General features: G+C 43.5%; 2 protein-coding genes across 3 annotated transcripts in view; one reads left to right on the top strand and one right to left on the bottom strand.

Annotated features, from left to right (window-relative positions):
- The window catches only part of Ciao2a (cytosolic iron-sulfur assembly component 2A), a 12,342-nt gene extending 9,978 nt beyond the window's left edge, over positions 1 to 2,364 (bottom strand). Inside the window, exon 1 of the mRNA XM_021171420.1 lies at positions 2,010 to 2,364. Within this exon, the coding sequence (XP_021027079.1) occupies positions 2,010 to 2,133 (124 nt within the window). The 5' untranslated portion in view covers positions 2,134 to 2,364. The remainder of the gene's footprint in view (positions 1 to 2,009) is intronic.
- A 33-nt stretch (positions 2,365 to 2,397) lies between these two features.
- Snx1 (sorting nexin 1) overlaps positions 2,398 to 13,313 on the top strand; it is a 39,328-nt gene continuing 28,412 nt past the window's right edge. The window contains exon 1 of one of the 2 annotated variants that reach the window (XM_021171419.1): positions 2,398 to 2,538. In XM_021171419.1, coding sequence (XP_021027078.1) covers positions 2,524 to 2,538 — 15 coding nt within the window. In that variant the 5' untranslated portion in view covers positions 2,398 to 2,523. Of the gene's footprint in view, positions 2,539 to 4,112; positions 4,393 to 13,313 lie in introns of those variants that run through there. The other variant, XM_021171418.1, reaches the window with a different exon arrangement.

Below are 13,313 nucleotides of genomic sequence, written 5' to 3'. Positions count from 1 at the left end.
CAGCACCCACAACTGGCAATACACAACCTCCTGTAACTCCAGCTTCAGGGAGACACAACACTTCTGGCCTCCATGGACACACACAGACTTAAAATAAAAAAATTAAAAAAAAAAAAAACCCTCTTTTTTAATATTTAAAAAGATGATTCTTTCATTTATATTTAAAAGTTTCAATGGGTGGTGGTGGTGGTTGTTGTGAGATGACTCAGTGGGTAAAGGGGCCTGCCACCAAATAAGCCTAACCTCCTGGGTTTCCATCCCCAGGAGCCACTTGCTGGAAGGAGAAATCTAACTCCAGCAAGTTGTCCTCTGACTTCCGTATTTGCACTGTGACTTGCAAACACGCACAAAGTAACTAAATGTAATAAAGGTCATTAGAAACTTCAGTATTCAATTCCAGTCTACTGTCTAAAGAAACAGTCGACCACACCTCCACCTGCAGTCGCCATCAGGGGCCTCCTTCTGGATAGCCAATTCTGTCTTCTCACCTCCGTATTTTACTCTAGTTTCTTCAGCGCATGCGACCTCTGACATATCCAAATTACTCTTCAAGACCTACCCAAGTAACTAACATCATCACAGATGTTTCTAATCAATTTCTCTTTCCTCTGCGTCTCCATACCTCCTACTTAAGCTCATGACCTCCGACTGCATTTTGTATTTTTGCATAAGTGGGTGTCATTCAATGCAAACTTGAGGACTAGAACCATCTCTCTTGAAGAGTTGTATTTCCAGATGCTATATGCAGAGGTATGGTAGGATGGGAATGTTTTGTGGAGATAGTACAGTAGCGATTATCTTCTGCCTGGGGTTAAGTCAGCCTTGCCTCTCTACCAAGAGATAAGGGAACCTGATTAGCTCCCGGGCCATTCCATCTTTGCGATCCTTCTTCCTGGCCTATAATTCTACCTAAACTGTATCCTGTAGGAGCGTCTCTCTTAGTGCTACATCTTGGCCTTTTCGTTTTCAAAAAAATAGGGCTAGTGGTGGAACACACCTAATTTGTATGAGACTCTGGATTTTCTCCTCAATCCTGATAAATAATACTACAAATGGTCAATGGAGGGAAGAGAGGGGCTGGGGAGGTAGGATCAAGAGTGGAGAAGGAAAGAGGGAGAGAGGGAGAGAGAAAGAGAGAGAGAACATGAACAGGCATTACATTTTCTTTCTTTCTTTTTTTTTTTTTTTTTTTTGGTTTTTCGAGACAGGGTTTCTCTGTGTAGTCGTGGCTGTCCTGGAACTCACTCTGTAGCCCAGGCTGGCCTCGAACTCAGAAATCTGCCTGCCTCTGCCTCCCGAGTGCTGGGATTAAAAGCGAACGCCACCACACCCGGCCAGGCATTACATTTTCAATCACAAGTTTGGTTTTCTCTGTTTCTTACTGACAATATGCAATATGACCCTCTGGGTACTTGTTAAACCACTCCCTCCCCATCTGTACAATGAAGACAGTCCCTCAACGTGGAGAGTCTCTGAGAGAATACACGAACACACTTAACTGGGTAAGAAAATTGTAAAGTTAAAGCCTCTCGCTGAGATATCTATCCCTACCTCTTCACTTCCTATTGATTCTGTCACACAAGAGAGTGGCTATGACCTTGGGCCAGTCCCCAACTCGGCCATTACCAAACAGTGGCCTCAGTTATGGCGGGAGAAACGCAAGTCCAGGAACTAAAGAAGGAAAGACTCTCGAGTAGTGAAATCTTAGGCATGCTTTGCTCCTTGACCACTGTAGGCTCATTCTGCCCACACCCCTTGAGACAGTCCCTAGAGCTGTAGGCAGTCCGGGGGAACGAAGCGTTTATGAGTTCCAGGCTCAATTTCGCTCCAGGTTTAGAAATAGCCAGACATTGCTGTGTGACTTAGGACCCGGAAGAACATGCTTCCCTCTAAGTCTGGTAAAAACCCCAAGTGTCCACTCCAGCCCAAGGGTGAGGGCGAGGCCCTCCTCCACCCCCTCTCCAATGCCGCCTCTCAAACACCGTCAAATAGTGCTCTGGGTAAATTACCATAAACTTCTAGCGCTTTCTCTTCCATGATCCGGGGCTGCCAGGCAGCTCCGTGCTCAGAAAAGCCTGAGAGCCATAGGACCCTGCTCAGCGTCCAGGAAAGCAGCCCAGACACTCGCTCCATCCTCACGTTCCGCCATCCCTGGCGACTGTCCCAACCGAGCCACCGTCTTTCCGCAGCCGACCTCGGGAGAGAACTTCCTGGTCTTCAAATAAACCAAGACATGTGTAAAGGTTTAGGGGAGCAGAGAATAGGCGGGACTCAAAACTGCAACGCGAAGGACCTAGGGAAATTAGCAGTAAAGACTACATGTCCCAAGATGCTTTGCTCGATTTAGAAGGCACAGAAAAATCCTTACGGCCCGTTAGGCGCATTGCATGCTGGGATGTCTAAGGGGGCGGTAGCCGAGCGTCGGCGAAATGCATATGGGGCTTGTAGTCTTAGCCAGAGGATCGTGTAACGGACTGTTATACGTCACCAAGTGCCCCACTCAGTTCCTAGGAAGAGCTAAAGATGAATCCTAAAGAGGTAGGGGAAAGGAGATCAAGGTTACTACTACTGGAAGATATTCTAGAACGGAGACTCTACAGCTATTTCTCAGAGGAAGCCACTTCCAAACAAATTTTTCTTACTTTCTGACCAGGCCGGAAGTGGATTTCCTTTGCGGTGAAAAGGGTTATTTTGGGAGACCAATGTTGATAGGCATGCCTACGGACAGGGAAGACTTAGTTTTTTTTTATCTCCTAGAAACTTAGTTTAGTTCAGCTTCTCTCCATGGGGAGGATTTCTACCGACCACCACCCAAATTACAGCGAGAGAACTTTATCTGTGTTCACAATGTGTAGTAATGATAACGGAGATGAACATCCTAAAAAAAAGCATTTCTTAACCTTTTTTGTGTGTGTTCATGGCTGTGATGGGTGCCAGTTACAGAGTTGATTGTGTTTCCACCTCAAATATTTATTAGACACTTAATTTGCCATACACAATGTGTATGCAGGAATAAAAGTTACAAACTAAGACACTCTCCTGACCTTCAAGCAGTTTACTTTATCTGTAAGGGAGTCCACCCCTGATGTTGAGTTTGCAGTTGTAAACAGCCAACTTTGCTAGGCCTGGTGGCTCATGCCTGTAATTCCAGCAGTTGGGAGGCCGAGGGAGGAGCATTGAGTTTGAGGCCAGCTTTGGACACAGAATTTCAGGCCTGCCTAAGGTGGTTTCAACCAGAAAAGCAAACCACCTCTGTGGTGTTAGTGGCAGGTTTCAGCTCCTTGAAAAGAAAGGATCTTGCAGAATTAGTCCGTGATAACATAACCTATGTTATCTTTAAACTCTAGTTGACTTCGACTCACCAACCTGTGATTAAGTCCCGGGAACTTTTTTTTTTTTTTGGTTTTTCGAGACAGGGTTTCTCTGTGTAGCCCTGGCTGTCCTGGAACTCACTCTGTAGACCAGGCTGGCCTTGAACTCAGAAATCTGCCTGCCTCTGTCTCCTGAGTGCTGGGATTAAAGGCATGCGCCACCACGCTCGGCTATAACCCAAAATTCTTAACGACCGAATTTAATACACGGAAATCTCCCCTTTGTGTGAAGCCTGGCTTCTCAAAAAATCTATAACTTCTTTTTATTGTTGCACACTGTAACACTGAGTGTGTTTAAATTGTTGACTTACAAGACTGCCTCATTAAACTGTGAGCCAGGAGCTTTTGTGTTTGTATTTGAAACTCACAGTAAGGTGCCAAGCTCACAGTGAATGCTCTGTATATGTTAAATGAATTAATGTCCAAAAACTAAGTGGCAAAACTTCCTGCAGTCGTTTCAGCCCTCAATCAAAAATATTTATTGAATCTCTCTGAGAACACTGTGCTTTGCATGAGCAGGTGGCATGCAGAGGTTTTCAAACATTGTTAGTCACAGACTTCTTTATTCAAACAGAACCTTAGAAGCGTGACAGAGCTATGCAGGGCACAAAGACCCGGAGGAACTCCGCAGCCTCTAGCTCCTCCTCTGCCTACTTGGCCCGCCCCAGTGCAGCCTTGCGGTTCAGAGCTTGGATTGGCTGAGCAGCAGCCCAGGCCCCGCCCTAGGTCGCTCCCCCAAGCTCCGCCCCGACGGTCCCTCTGAGTCCATAACGGCCCTCGCGCACCTCACACGACTGGAGCGCTTTGCTCGCGGCACTGTCTATAAAGTTGTTGTTGCTGCTTCCGCCACGGGTGGAGGAAGATGGCGTCAGGAGGTGGTGGCTGTAGCGCTTCGGAGCGACTCCCTCCGCCCTTCCCTGGCATGGATCCGGAGTCGGAAGGGGCTGCCGGGGGGTCAGAACCCGAGGCTGGGGACAGCGACACCGAGGGGGAGGATATTTTCACTGGCGCCGCGGCAGCCGTGAGTTCCCACTCTTGGGGCAGCAGACAGAAAAGAGCCCCCCAAAAGAGAACCCTTATTAAGGGTTCGAGGGCTTTGAGGATAGTGGGCCTGGTGGGAAATCTTCGCTCGGTGTCAGCAATCAGGACTCCAGGGCCCTGAGTAGGAAACGAGCCCTAGAGCCTGGCTGCCCAAGCCCGGGCGGGAAGAGACGATGAGGGGTGTGGTGGCTTCACCTCGGATCCTTAATAGCCAAGAGCAACCTAGGCCGTCCCCTGGCCCTGAGGTGTGGTCACCCCAGGGATTCAGCGGGCAGTTCTGCTGGTTGTGTCCTGGGCAGACTGACTTTAAACATGATAAATAAGAAAATGAGGTGCAGACCATCAGTTCCCTTGTTTTATTGCACCGAAAGTGGAAACGTGATCTAGGGAAGGACCATGACCCGCCCACTGATCCTCCTGTTATACCCAGCACTTCCTGGTCATTACCCAAAGCCCATTCTGGATTCTAGTTTATGAAAGTTAGGTTGTGACTCCTTTGATCTCTCCAGGAATCGGGGCAAATGCTGGTTGAGAGAAATAGATTACACGGATCAGAAAGCTTTTGTTTCTGTTAAAAGGATGCATTAAAGTGCTTGGAAACAGATCTGTAAATGTGAAGGGAAAAACTGCCTCCCATAATAAATATCTAGATTTCAAATGAGAGCTAGCTGCTGGCAAAACAACCAAGACCTCCTTGTCTTCCCGTGTGGAATGTCATGGGTTAACAGCACCAGGAGAGATGTTTTGGGCTGTTTTATGAGAACACTGACTCATACCACTCAGTACAGTTAGTTCCAGCTTAGAAACGTCTTCAGTACCGAGTCTATGCAGTTATCTTCCTTTCTTGGTTATTGTTTCTCTTGACAGTAGCTAATCAGTATCAGACTGAGTTAAATAACTTTAAATTCTGTACATAGCGTGTGTCTGAAAGCTTGGAGGTGCCCCTTACATTAGAAAAAGTTTAGATTTTGGAGGGTTTTTTGTTTTTGTTTTTTTTAAACATGGCCATAGTTAAATTTTTACTATGTTGAGAAATTGAAGGCCATAATCATAAAGTGGTTGCTGGTGCTAATGACAGCAGATTGTCTAATGATGTCTGCTACTCTGAGAAAGAATAACTTGCCGCTAATGGAGTCTTTATTTCTGTTTAAGTATCTTTATATAGTTACTCTCATAAATCATGGAGAACAGCTACTGTTAGTAACTTCTGAGATGATGGGTGAAATACCTGAAAATTGAAACTGGCACGGAGGAGCTGTTGTCTAGAGTTCTTAGTGAAATGCAAGAAGCTGTGATTTTATTGACCTCATCCAGTTAGTTGATAGAGGCATGATACTTCTTAAGACTGTAAAAATCTCTTGTCTTCTTCCCAAAAAATGAGGGAGGGAAAGTCAGAATTACTTTGCTCTACCACAGAAAGCAGGTGCTGGGGTCAAACCCAGCTCTTTGCAAATGCTAGTTATACATTCTACCACTGAACTATGTCCTCAGTAGCTAGATATCTTTAGATTTGACCCAGAATACTACTCTTCTAGAAACCAAGGCTTCACTAAGTGATTTTATTAAGCAACCATTAGTTATAAATTATATTTTTAACAGGTGCTTTAGATATGAGACAAAGAATTTAGACTTCTGCACAGTTATAGTGAAAGAAAAACACTGAAAAATTAAGAAATTAAGTTGGGCCTATTGGCTCAAACCTATAATCTCAGCTACTCTGGACCTGAGGCAGGGGGCTCTGTTGAAAGTTCAGGGTCAGCCTCGGTACACAGAAGATTGCAGAGTAGGTTTTAAAGTCTGATGCTAATCTAGGCTGTTTTCTTGCTTATTTTAACTTTGGTTTTTGTTTTGTTATCATTTGAGATAGGTTCTCATGTAGCCAAAGTGGCTTGAACTCCCAGTCAATCCTCCTGCCTACACCTCCGAATGGTAGGATGAGCATGTTCCACCAAGCTCAGTTTTGCTGGCTTATTTTTGGACAAAGTATTCTGTTAGCTAAATTTCCTGACAGAAAGAAAAGTTTCTTGGTGTGGTAAATCCCAACACACCTGAAAGACTGAGGCAGAAGGATCAAGGCACCACACTGGACTTCATGGGACGTCGTCTTAGGAAACTAAATCAGTGGGTTTTCGGAGATCCTGATGAATGGGCAGAGTAAGAAAGATGTGGTAGAATCACTCACACACACACACACACACACACACACTCACACACTCCTGTCAACAGAGGGTGCTGTGTTTACTACTGGTTTTATGAAGGTTGTTAGGATGTGAAATACTTGGAACAGTTGTTTCTACACAATAAAAAAACTAAACTATTTTAGAGAGCTTGGGCTGTTTTTGTTGATAAGGGTTTCAGCAGTCAAAACTCCTACAAAACTGAATGAGTTAGAAAACAAAGCTAATTAATAAGATTGACTTGATCAGCTAAAAGTCATCAGAGTAGGCAGTTGATGGCTTCAGTGGCTTCCTATTGTTTTAAGTTGGTGTGTGATTGTGTGTGTGTGTGTGTGTGTGTGTTTGTGTGGTGTGAGAGAGAGAGAGAGGAGAGAAGGGCTTGAAACCAGGCATCTGAAGTATTTTAAACATTCTACTGTTGTACCATTGGGCTACATCCCAGCCCAAGTTAACCTTCCTATTGTGATTTGTTAACATTTTAGAAACAAAAAAATAGGCATTACAGTATTAGGAAGCTGAGGCATGTAGCATTTAAAACTAATTCATGGTATGCATGTAATGTTCTGGACAGCTGCTGCTGTTAATCATACCATCTGCTCTTTTCTACAGCCAAGAAGTCATGTCAGTACAGTAATAAAAAGATAGGCCCATGAGGAACATCTCAAAATATACATGCCATTCAGTAGAGTAGGAGACCCTGAAATCAAAAGAATTCTAAAACAAATCAGAAATCATTAATGAAAAGCCTGAATCCAAATCTTTGATGTAGACTTGAATCCTGATACTCAGTTGAAGCTTTCTTCTAGAATGGAGTTGATCTCTCAGTAAAACAAGGCACTGAATTAGAGCCATGGGCATTTTAATTTCTCAATGTTATGTTCAAAAGATGGAAAAGTGCGTGCAGGTTTTTATACCACACATGACTGCACTGCTCAGCTTACTGTAAGGAAAGGGCTCACAACAGAAGCAGGTCCCTTTGTCCTCCAGTCTTATCTGCTCATCGGTTCAGCAGCCTGCCAGAACCACAGGAGATTTCTCTTTCAAATAAAAAGGGAGAAACTATGGTGGCTTTTCTTATGCTGAAAGGAAGGGAAAAAAAATATAGAGAAATGAAGTCATTGGCTTAGATTTTGGCCAAACGTCAAACATCAGTGTCTTTATTTGGTTTTATGTCAAGCCAATTAGGATTTTTTTTCTCATTACTCTCTTGTGAACTAAACCCTATTGACTAGAGAAAGGTCTGGGAAAATAACTTGGGATAAAGAAGGAAAGGCAAGAGACTAGAAAAGTCATGCTGAACAATTTGTCTTTGATTAGTCTAATATTACTTACAGAGCCATGTGCAAAGGCTGAATGCCTGTAGTCCCAGCCCTTGGGAGGCTGAGGCAAAAGGTCACAAGTTCAAGGCCAGGCTGTTATATAGCAGACCCTGTCTTAAAACAAAAACAACAAAAGACTTATTTATATATGCCTTCTGATATTTAAAATTAACAAGAGATGTAATATAATGTTATAAATTTAAATGTTTAAAAGTCTTAGATGTAGACCAGCAAGATAAAGGTGCTTGCTGATGACCCTGACAACCTGAGCTTGATTCTAGGCAGCCAAGAGAGAACTTAATCCTAAAAGTTACCCTCTGATTTCCTCCACATAAGTGCTACAATGCGCGCACACACACACACACACACACACACACACTAATGTAATTTAAATTTTGGGGATGGGGTGGGTTTCAAGATGGGGTTTCTCTGTATAGCCCTGGCTGTCCTGAAATTCACTTTGTAGACCAGGCTGGCCTCAAACTCAGAAATCCCCCTGCCTCTGCCTCCCAAGTGCTGGGATTAAAGGCGTGCGCCACCACCACCCGGCTATGTAGGCTCATCTTACCAGGCTGATCCTTCTGCCTCAGCCTCCTCAATAACTGTGACTACAGTCATGTGTTACTGTGACAGTTTCTATGAGTAACAGTTTTATGAACTCACTGTTACTTTATTTATTTATTCCTGAGTCAAGGCCCCATGTAGCCCAGTCTGACCTTTTGGTCTACAGCTGAGGATGGTCTTGAACTCCTGATCCTTCTGCCCCTACCTCCAATTGTGACCTTTGTAGATACCTCATACAAGTGTAATCCTAGCAGTTTGGTTTGGTTTTGTTTTTGTTTTGTTTTGTTTTGTTTTGAGATAGGATCTATGAGGTTCAGGGAACCCTAGGATCTTTGAAGGTCAGGGTACCCTCAGTCATACATCTTCCTGCTGTAACCCGAGTGCTGAGATTGCAGGCATGGAACAGATACTGTCAGTATGTGTCTTTTGTGCAGGCTTATTTTGCTAAGCATAATATCCTCAAGGATATTCATCCTTGTGGTGAATATCAGTACTTTCTTTAGGATGGATAATATCCCATCATATGCCATTAGACACTGGGATTACATTTTGGCTATTACGAAATGTGCTTTTGAACAAGAGTGTGCAAACATACAGTTCCTCTTTTGCTTCTTTTAGATCTATTCCTAGTAGTGGGATTGCTGGATCATATGGTGATACTATTTTTAATCTTTTTTTGAAGAACCTCTATATTTATACCATTTTACAATCCCAGCTGAGCTCTTTTTCAACCTTGAGTGCATATGGAATAACTTCTTTCAATCTGGACAGAATTTGGAAATTTTATTTTACAAAAACAAACAAACAAACAAAAAGAAAAGAAAGAAAACATGAGAAGAGTGACAGTTTCCCTGTCAGTGTTTTAATTCTGTATTCTGTAAAGCATGCACATGGGTGTTCCCCACGTTTAGCCTGTCTTCAGTAAATTTGTGAGTATATATGTGTAAGTTCATGTGGGAGGGATGGGCTTGTGTGTGTGTGTGTATGCATACCTGTGTGTCCAGAGGTCTAGATACGCATTGTTCCTCAGGAGTCATGCATCTTGTGTTTTGAAACAGTTTCTCACTGGGACCTGGGACTTGCTGATTAGACTAGACTGATTTAGCCAGTAGCCCTGCCTTCCCAGCACTGGGAATACCAGTGTGCCACCATGCCCAGCTTTTTAGGTGGGAACTGGGGCTAAACTCAGGTCCTTATGCTTACACGGTAGGCATCTTACTGGTTCACTATCTCCTTAGCATCTTTCAGTAAATTTCTTTTTTTCTTTAAAGGAAGTTAATTATTTTCCAGGTGTGTATATGTTTTGGAGGGTACACTTGTGAGTGTAGTGGGAGGTTCATTTCATTCCTGGCTTTTATGTGGCTGCTGGGGATTGAACTCAGGTCCTTATGTTTGAGTGGTAGGCACTTTACCAGCTATCTCTCCAGCCCTCCAGTAAATTTCTTGACACAAACCCTACTTTGGCCTTTTTAAAAAATGTTGGTGATGATGGTGTGGGGGGTGGCATGGGGGCGGTTGTCAGAGGACAACTTTCAAGTCAATTTACTTCTAGCATGTGATTCAGGGGATCAGACTTGGGTCTGTCAGCTCTGTGTGGCTGGTGCCCTCATTTGCTGAACCATACCTCAACCCTCGTCTTTAGTTTTAGCAGAATTTCTGATTCTGAATCCTTTTATTTTTTAAGACAAGATCCTGGCCTTGCCACTTGCTCCACAGACCAGGCTGGCTTCTAACTCACAGAGATCTGCATGTCTGGCATCCTAGGGCTGGGATTGAAGGCGAGCACCACCACACCCTGCAATGAGGATTCCTGGATAGGTGCATTGTTTTGTTTAGTTAATAGTTTAACCACCTAGAACTCACAATAGTAAATAATTACAGGTAAGTTTCTCTGTAAAGCTGGGTGTAGTAGTACTCTAAGGGTGGAGATAGAAGGAGGGGACGCTCCAGGCCAGCAGGGCTATGCAGGACTCTGTTTCCTAAGGCAAAAGAAGGGTTTCTGGTCTGCCTTGGCTTCTTGTGGGAACACATTGTGCTTCAAAACATGTGGTTAAATCTGGTTTGAAGTTCAGGCGTTGGAGGCTGGGCGTGTCCCTTTAGTTCTTGCACCCAGGAGGCAGAAGCAGAAGGATCTCTTAAATTAAAGGCCAGTTTGGTCTAGGGCAGTGGTTCTCAATCTTGCTAAGCTTCAGTCTTTTTAATAGAGTTCCTCGTGTGGTGGTGATCCCCAACCATAAAATTATTTTCATTGCTACTTAAAACTGTAATTTTGCTACTGTTATGAATCATAATATAAATATCTGACATGCAGGATATCTGATATGTGACCCCTGTGAAAGGGCCATTCAAAACCCAAAAGGGTCACAACTCATAGGTTGAGAACTAATGGTCTACAGAGTGACCAGGAAAGCTAGGGCTACTTAAAGAAACCCTGTCTCTAATAATAATAATAATAATAATAATAATAATAATAATAAATGTTAAAGTCCAGAAGTTGAAATTCCACATTCTGATAAAACTTTAGTTGATAGCAGCAATGTGCAATACTATCAAACCTTCATTTTAGTGATCAGCACAAATAATGAACAGTCATGTTTTTCTGAAGGATAAAAAAGACTTCATAGGTTGCTGGGCATGGCTTGCACTTTTAATCCCAGCACTCTGGCGGCAGAGGCAGGTGGGATCTGTGTGAGTTCGAGGACAGCCTGATCTACAGAGTGAGTTCTAGGAGAGCAAGGGCTGTTCCACAAAGAAACCCAGTCTTTAAAAAAAAAAAAAAATGTAGATTAAATAGATAGATAGATAGATAGATACCCAGTCTTTTGTTTTGTTTTGTTTTGTTTTGTTTTGTTTTTCAAGACAGGGTTTCTCTGTGTAGCCCTGGCTGTCCTGGAACTCACTCTGTAGACCAGGCTGGCCTCGAACTCAGAAATCCGCCTGCCTCTGCCTCCCGAGTGCTGGGATTAAAGGCGTGCGCCACCACGCCCGGCGATACCCATTCTTTTTTTTTTTTTAAAAAAGTAGATTAAATAGATAGGTAGATAGACAGACAGACAGACAGATGGACGGACAGATATTATCTTATATGTCATTAAATTGTTCTGCACTTTACCTGATTTTTAGCATTATAGAGGAAGTAGTTAGAAAGTTCTTGTGGGGAAAGAGAGAAGACTTTTCCTGATGACTAGTAAGAACTCAACCTAAATTTTATTTAGAATTGGCCTATGGAGCATGTGAGAAATAACAAAGGCTGTGGCCAGACTTGTAGTCTCTGAGGGGGCTTCAGCCTTTCTGCGTCCTCAGCATCGGGTCAGCTCCCATGACGTGGCTGTTGCTGGCAGCTGGTAAGGCTGGAAGCAGAGCGGAGGAAAAAGAACACTGATTCTCTTCCCTGGGTCCTAAGAGCTTCTCAGCACTGTAAAGTCACTTTTCGCATGAATAAATCATGGGTAGCTGCTGCAGAGAGTAGCCACAAGTACCTCATCCCCAGAAGAGAGCTCAGCTGTTGCTCAACTGTTTCTGGCTCAGGCTTGGCTTGTCAGATGGCCAGCCGGGGCTCCTTCTCACTCCAAGACAGGTCTGATCTGGGTTTGCTTTTTCGTGGAGAAGCTAATCCACCCTTTAGTGTCTGATCCTCCTGTCGTCGTCGTCCTGACCCAGTGGTGATTGGTTTGAAGTGAGGAAAAGGAATTACAGCCAGAGTGGAGCTGAATGTTTGCAGCTCTGTGTTAGCTGACCACAGCAGCCTTTGTACTCTGAGATCTCCAGTAGCCCTGTTCGTGATCTTCCTTAACTAGCAAAATGGCCAACTCCAGGCTCCTCTCTCCACCCTTCCAGAAGGCCTTTTCCTTTGTTCTTCTCCTTTCTACTTCAGAAGTCCTTCTCCTTTGTGTGTGTGTTTTGGGCTCATCGTGTAGACCCATTCTCAAAACAAAATACTTGAACATATAAAATACATAGCTCACAAAGGAAACCATTTATATTAGTAACATGTACTACTTTGTATTTTGAAACAGGCTTTCACTATACAGCTCAAGGTGGCCTTGAATTAGGACAGTCCTCCTCCCTCAGCCTCTCAAATACTGAGCTGGTAAGCATGAAACACCATACGTAGCTTAGCATATTCGTTTTGATTATTTAAATAATAAAATCTAGAAATCTAGTTAATTACCATAATTTTTAAATAAAGACAAGCACAAATGATACTTCAGTATCTATAGCAATTACATCATACAAAAATACCTACTGTTAGTGGTGGCGCACACCTTTAATCCCAGCACTTGGGAGGCAGAGGCAGGTGGATTTCTGAGTTCCAGGACAGCCTGGTCTACAAAGTGAGTTCCAGGACAGCCAGGGCTACACGGAGAAACCCTGTCTCGAAAAACCAAAAAAAACAAAAAACAAAAAAACAAAAACCTACTATTGGCTTGGGGTGGGGTGGGGGTGGGGTGGGGGTGGGGTGGCTGGCTGGTGAAGTGCTTACTAATAGAGGTAAGATTCTGAATTCTATTCCTAGTACTTCAAAACAAACAACATTTAGTGTGTTTTAGTTATTGTTTCAACTACTGTTGTTGCAATTATGCCTTTCTTTATGAGCAAAGAAAATGGTACATTTTGGCCAGAGATTAGGGAAAATACAATTGTGACTTTATTCCTATCCAAGTTCATATACATTCACCCTTAGAATTCTGTGGCTCGTGAGGCCCAATTCTTGGGGGAAGAGCGGCTGCTAAAGTTGTGAGAGAAACATTTATATTAACTGTCTAGTTATTTACCCAGTTTGTAGATGCACCAAGATGCAAGCAGACACAAAGTGTTCATTTTCCCAAGCACAGGTGTCA

The sequence above is a fragment of the Mus caroli genome, chromosome 9 (genome assembly GCF_900094665.2).
Source record: "Mus caroli chromosome 9, CAROLI_EIJ_v1.1, whole genome shotgun sequence".
Taxonomy (NCBI): domain Eukaryota; kingdom Metazoa; phylum Chordata; class Mammalia; order Rodentia; family Muridae; genus Mus; species Mus caroli.
Note: the sequence above shows the minus strand (reverse complement) of the source record. Positions and strands in the feature narration are given on the sequence as shown.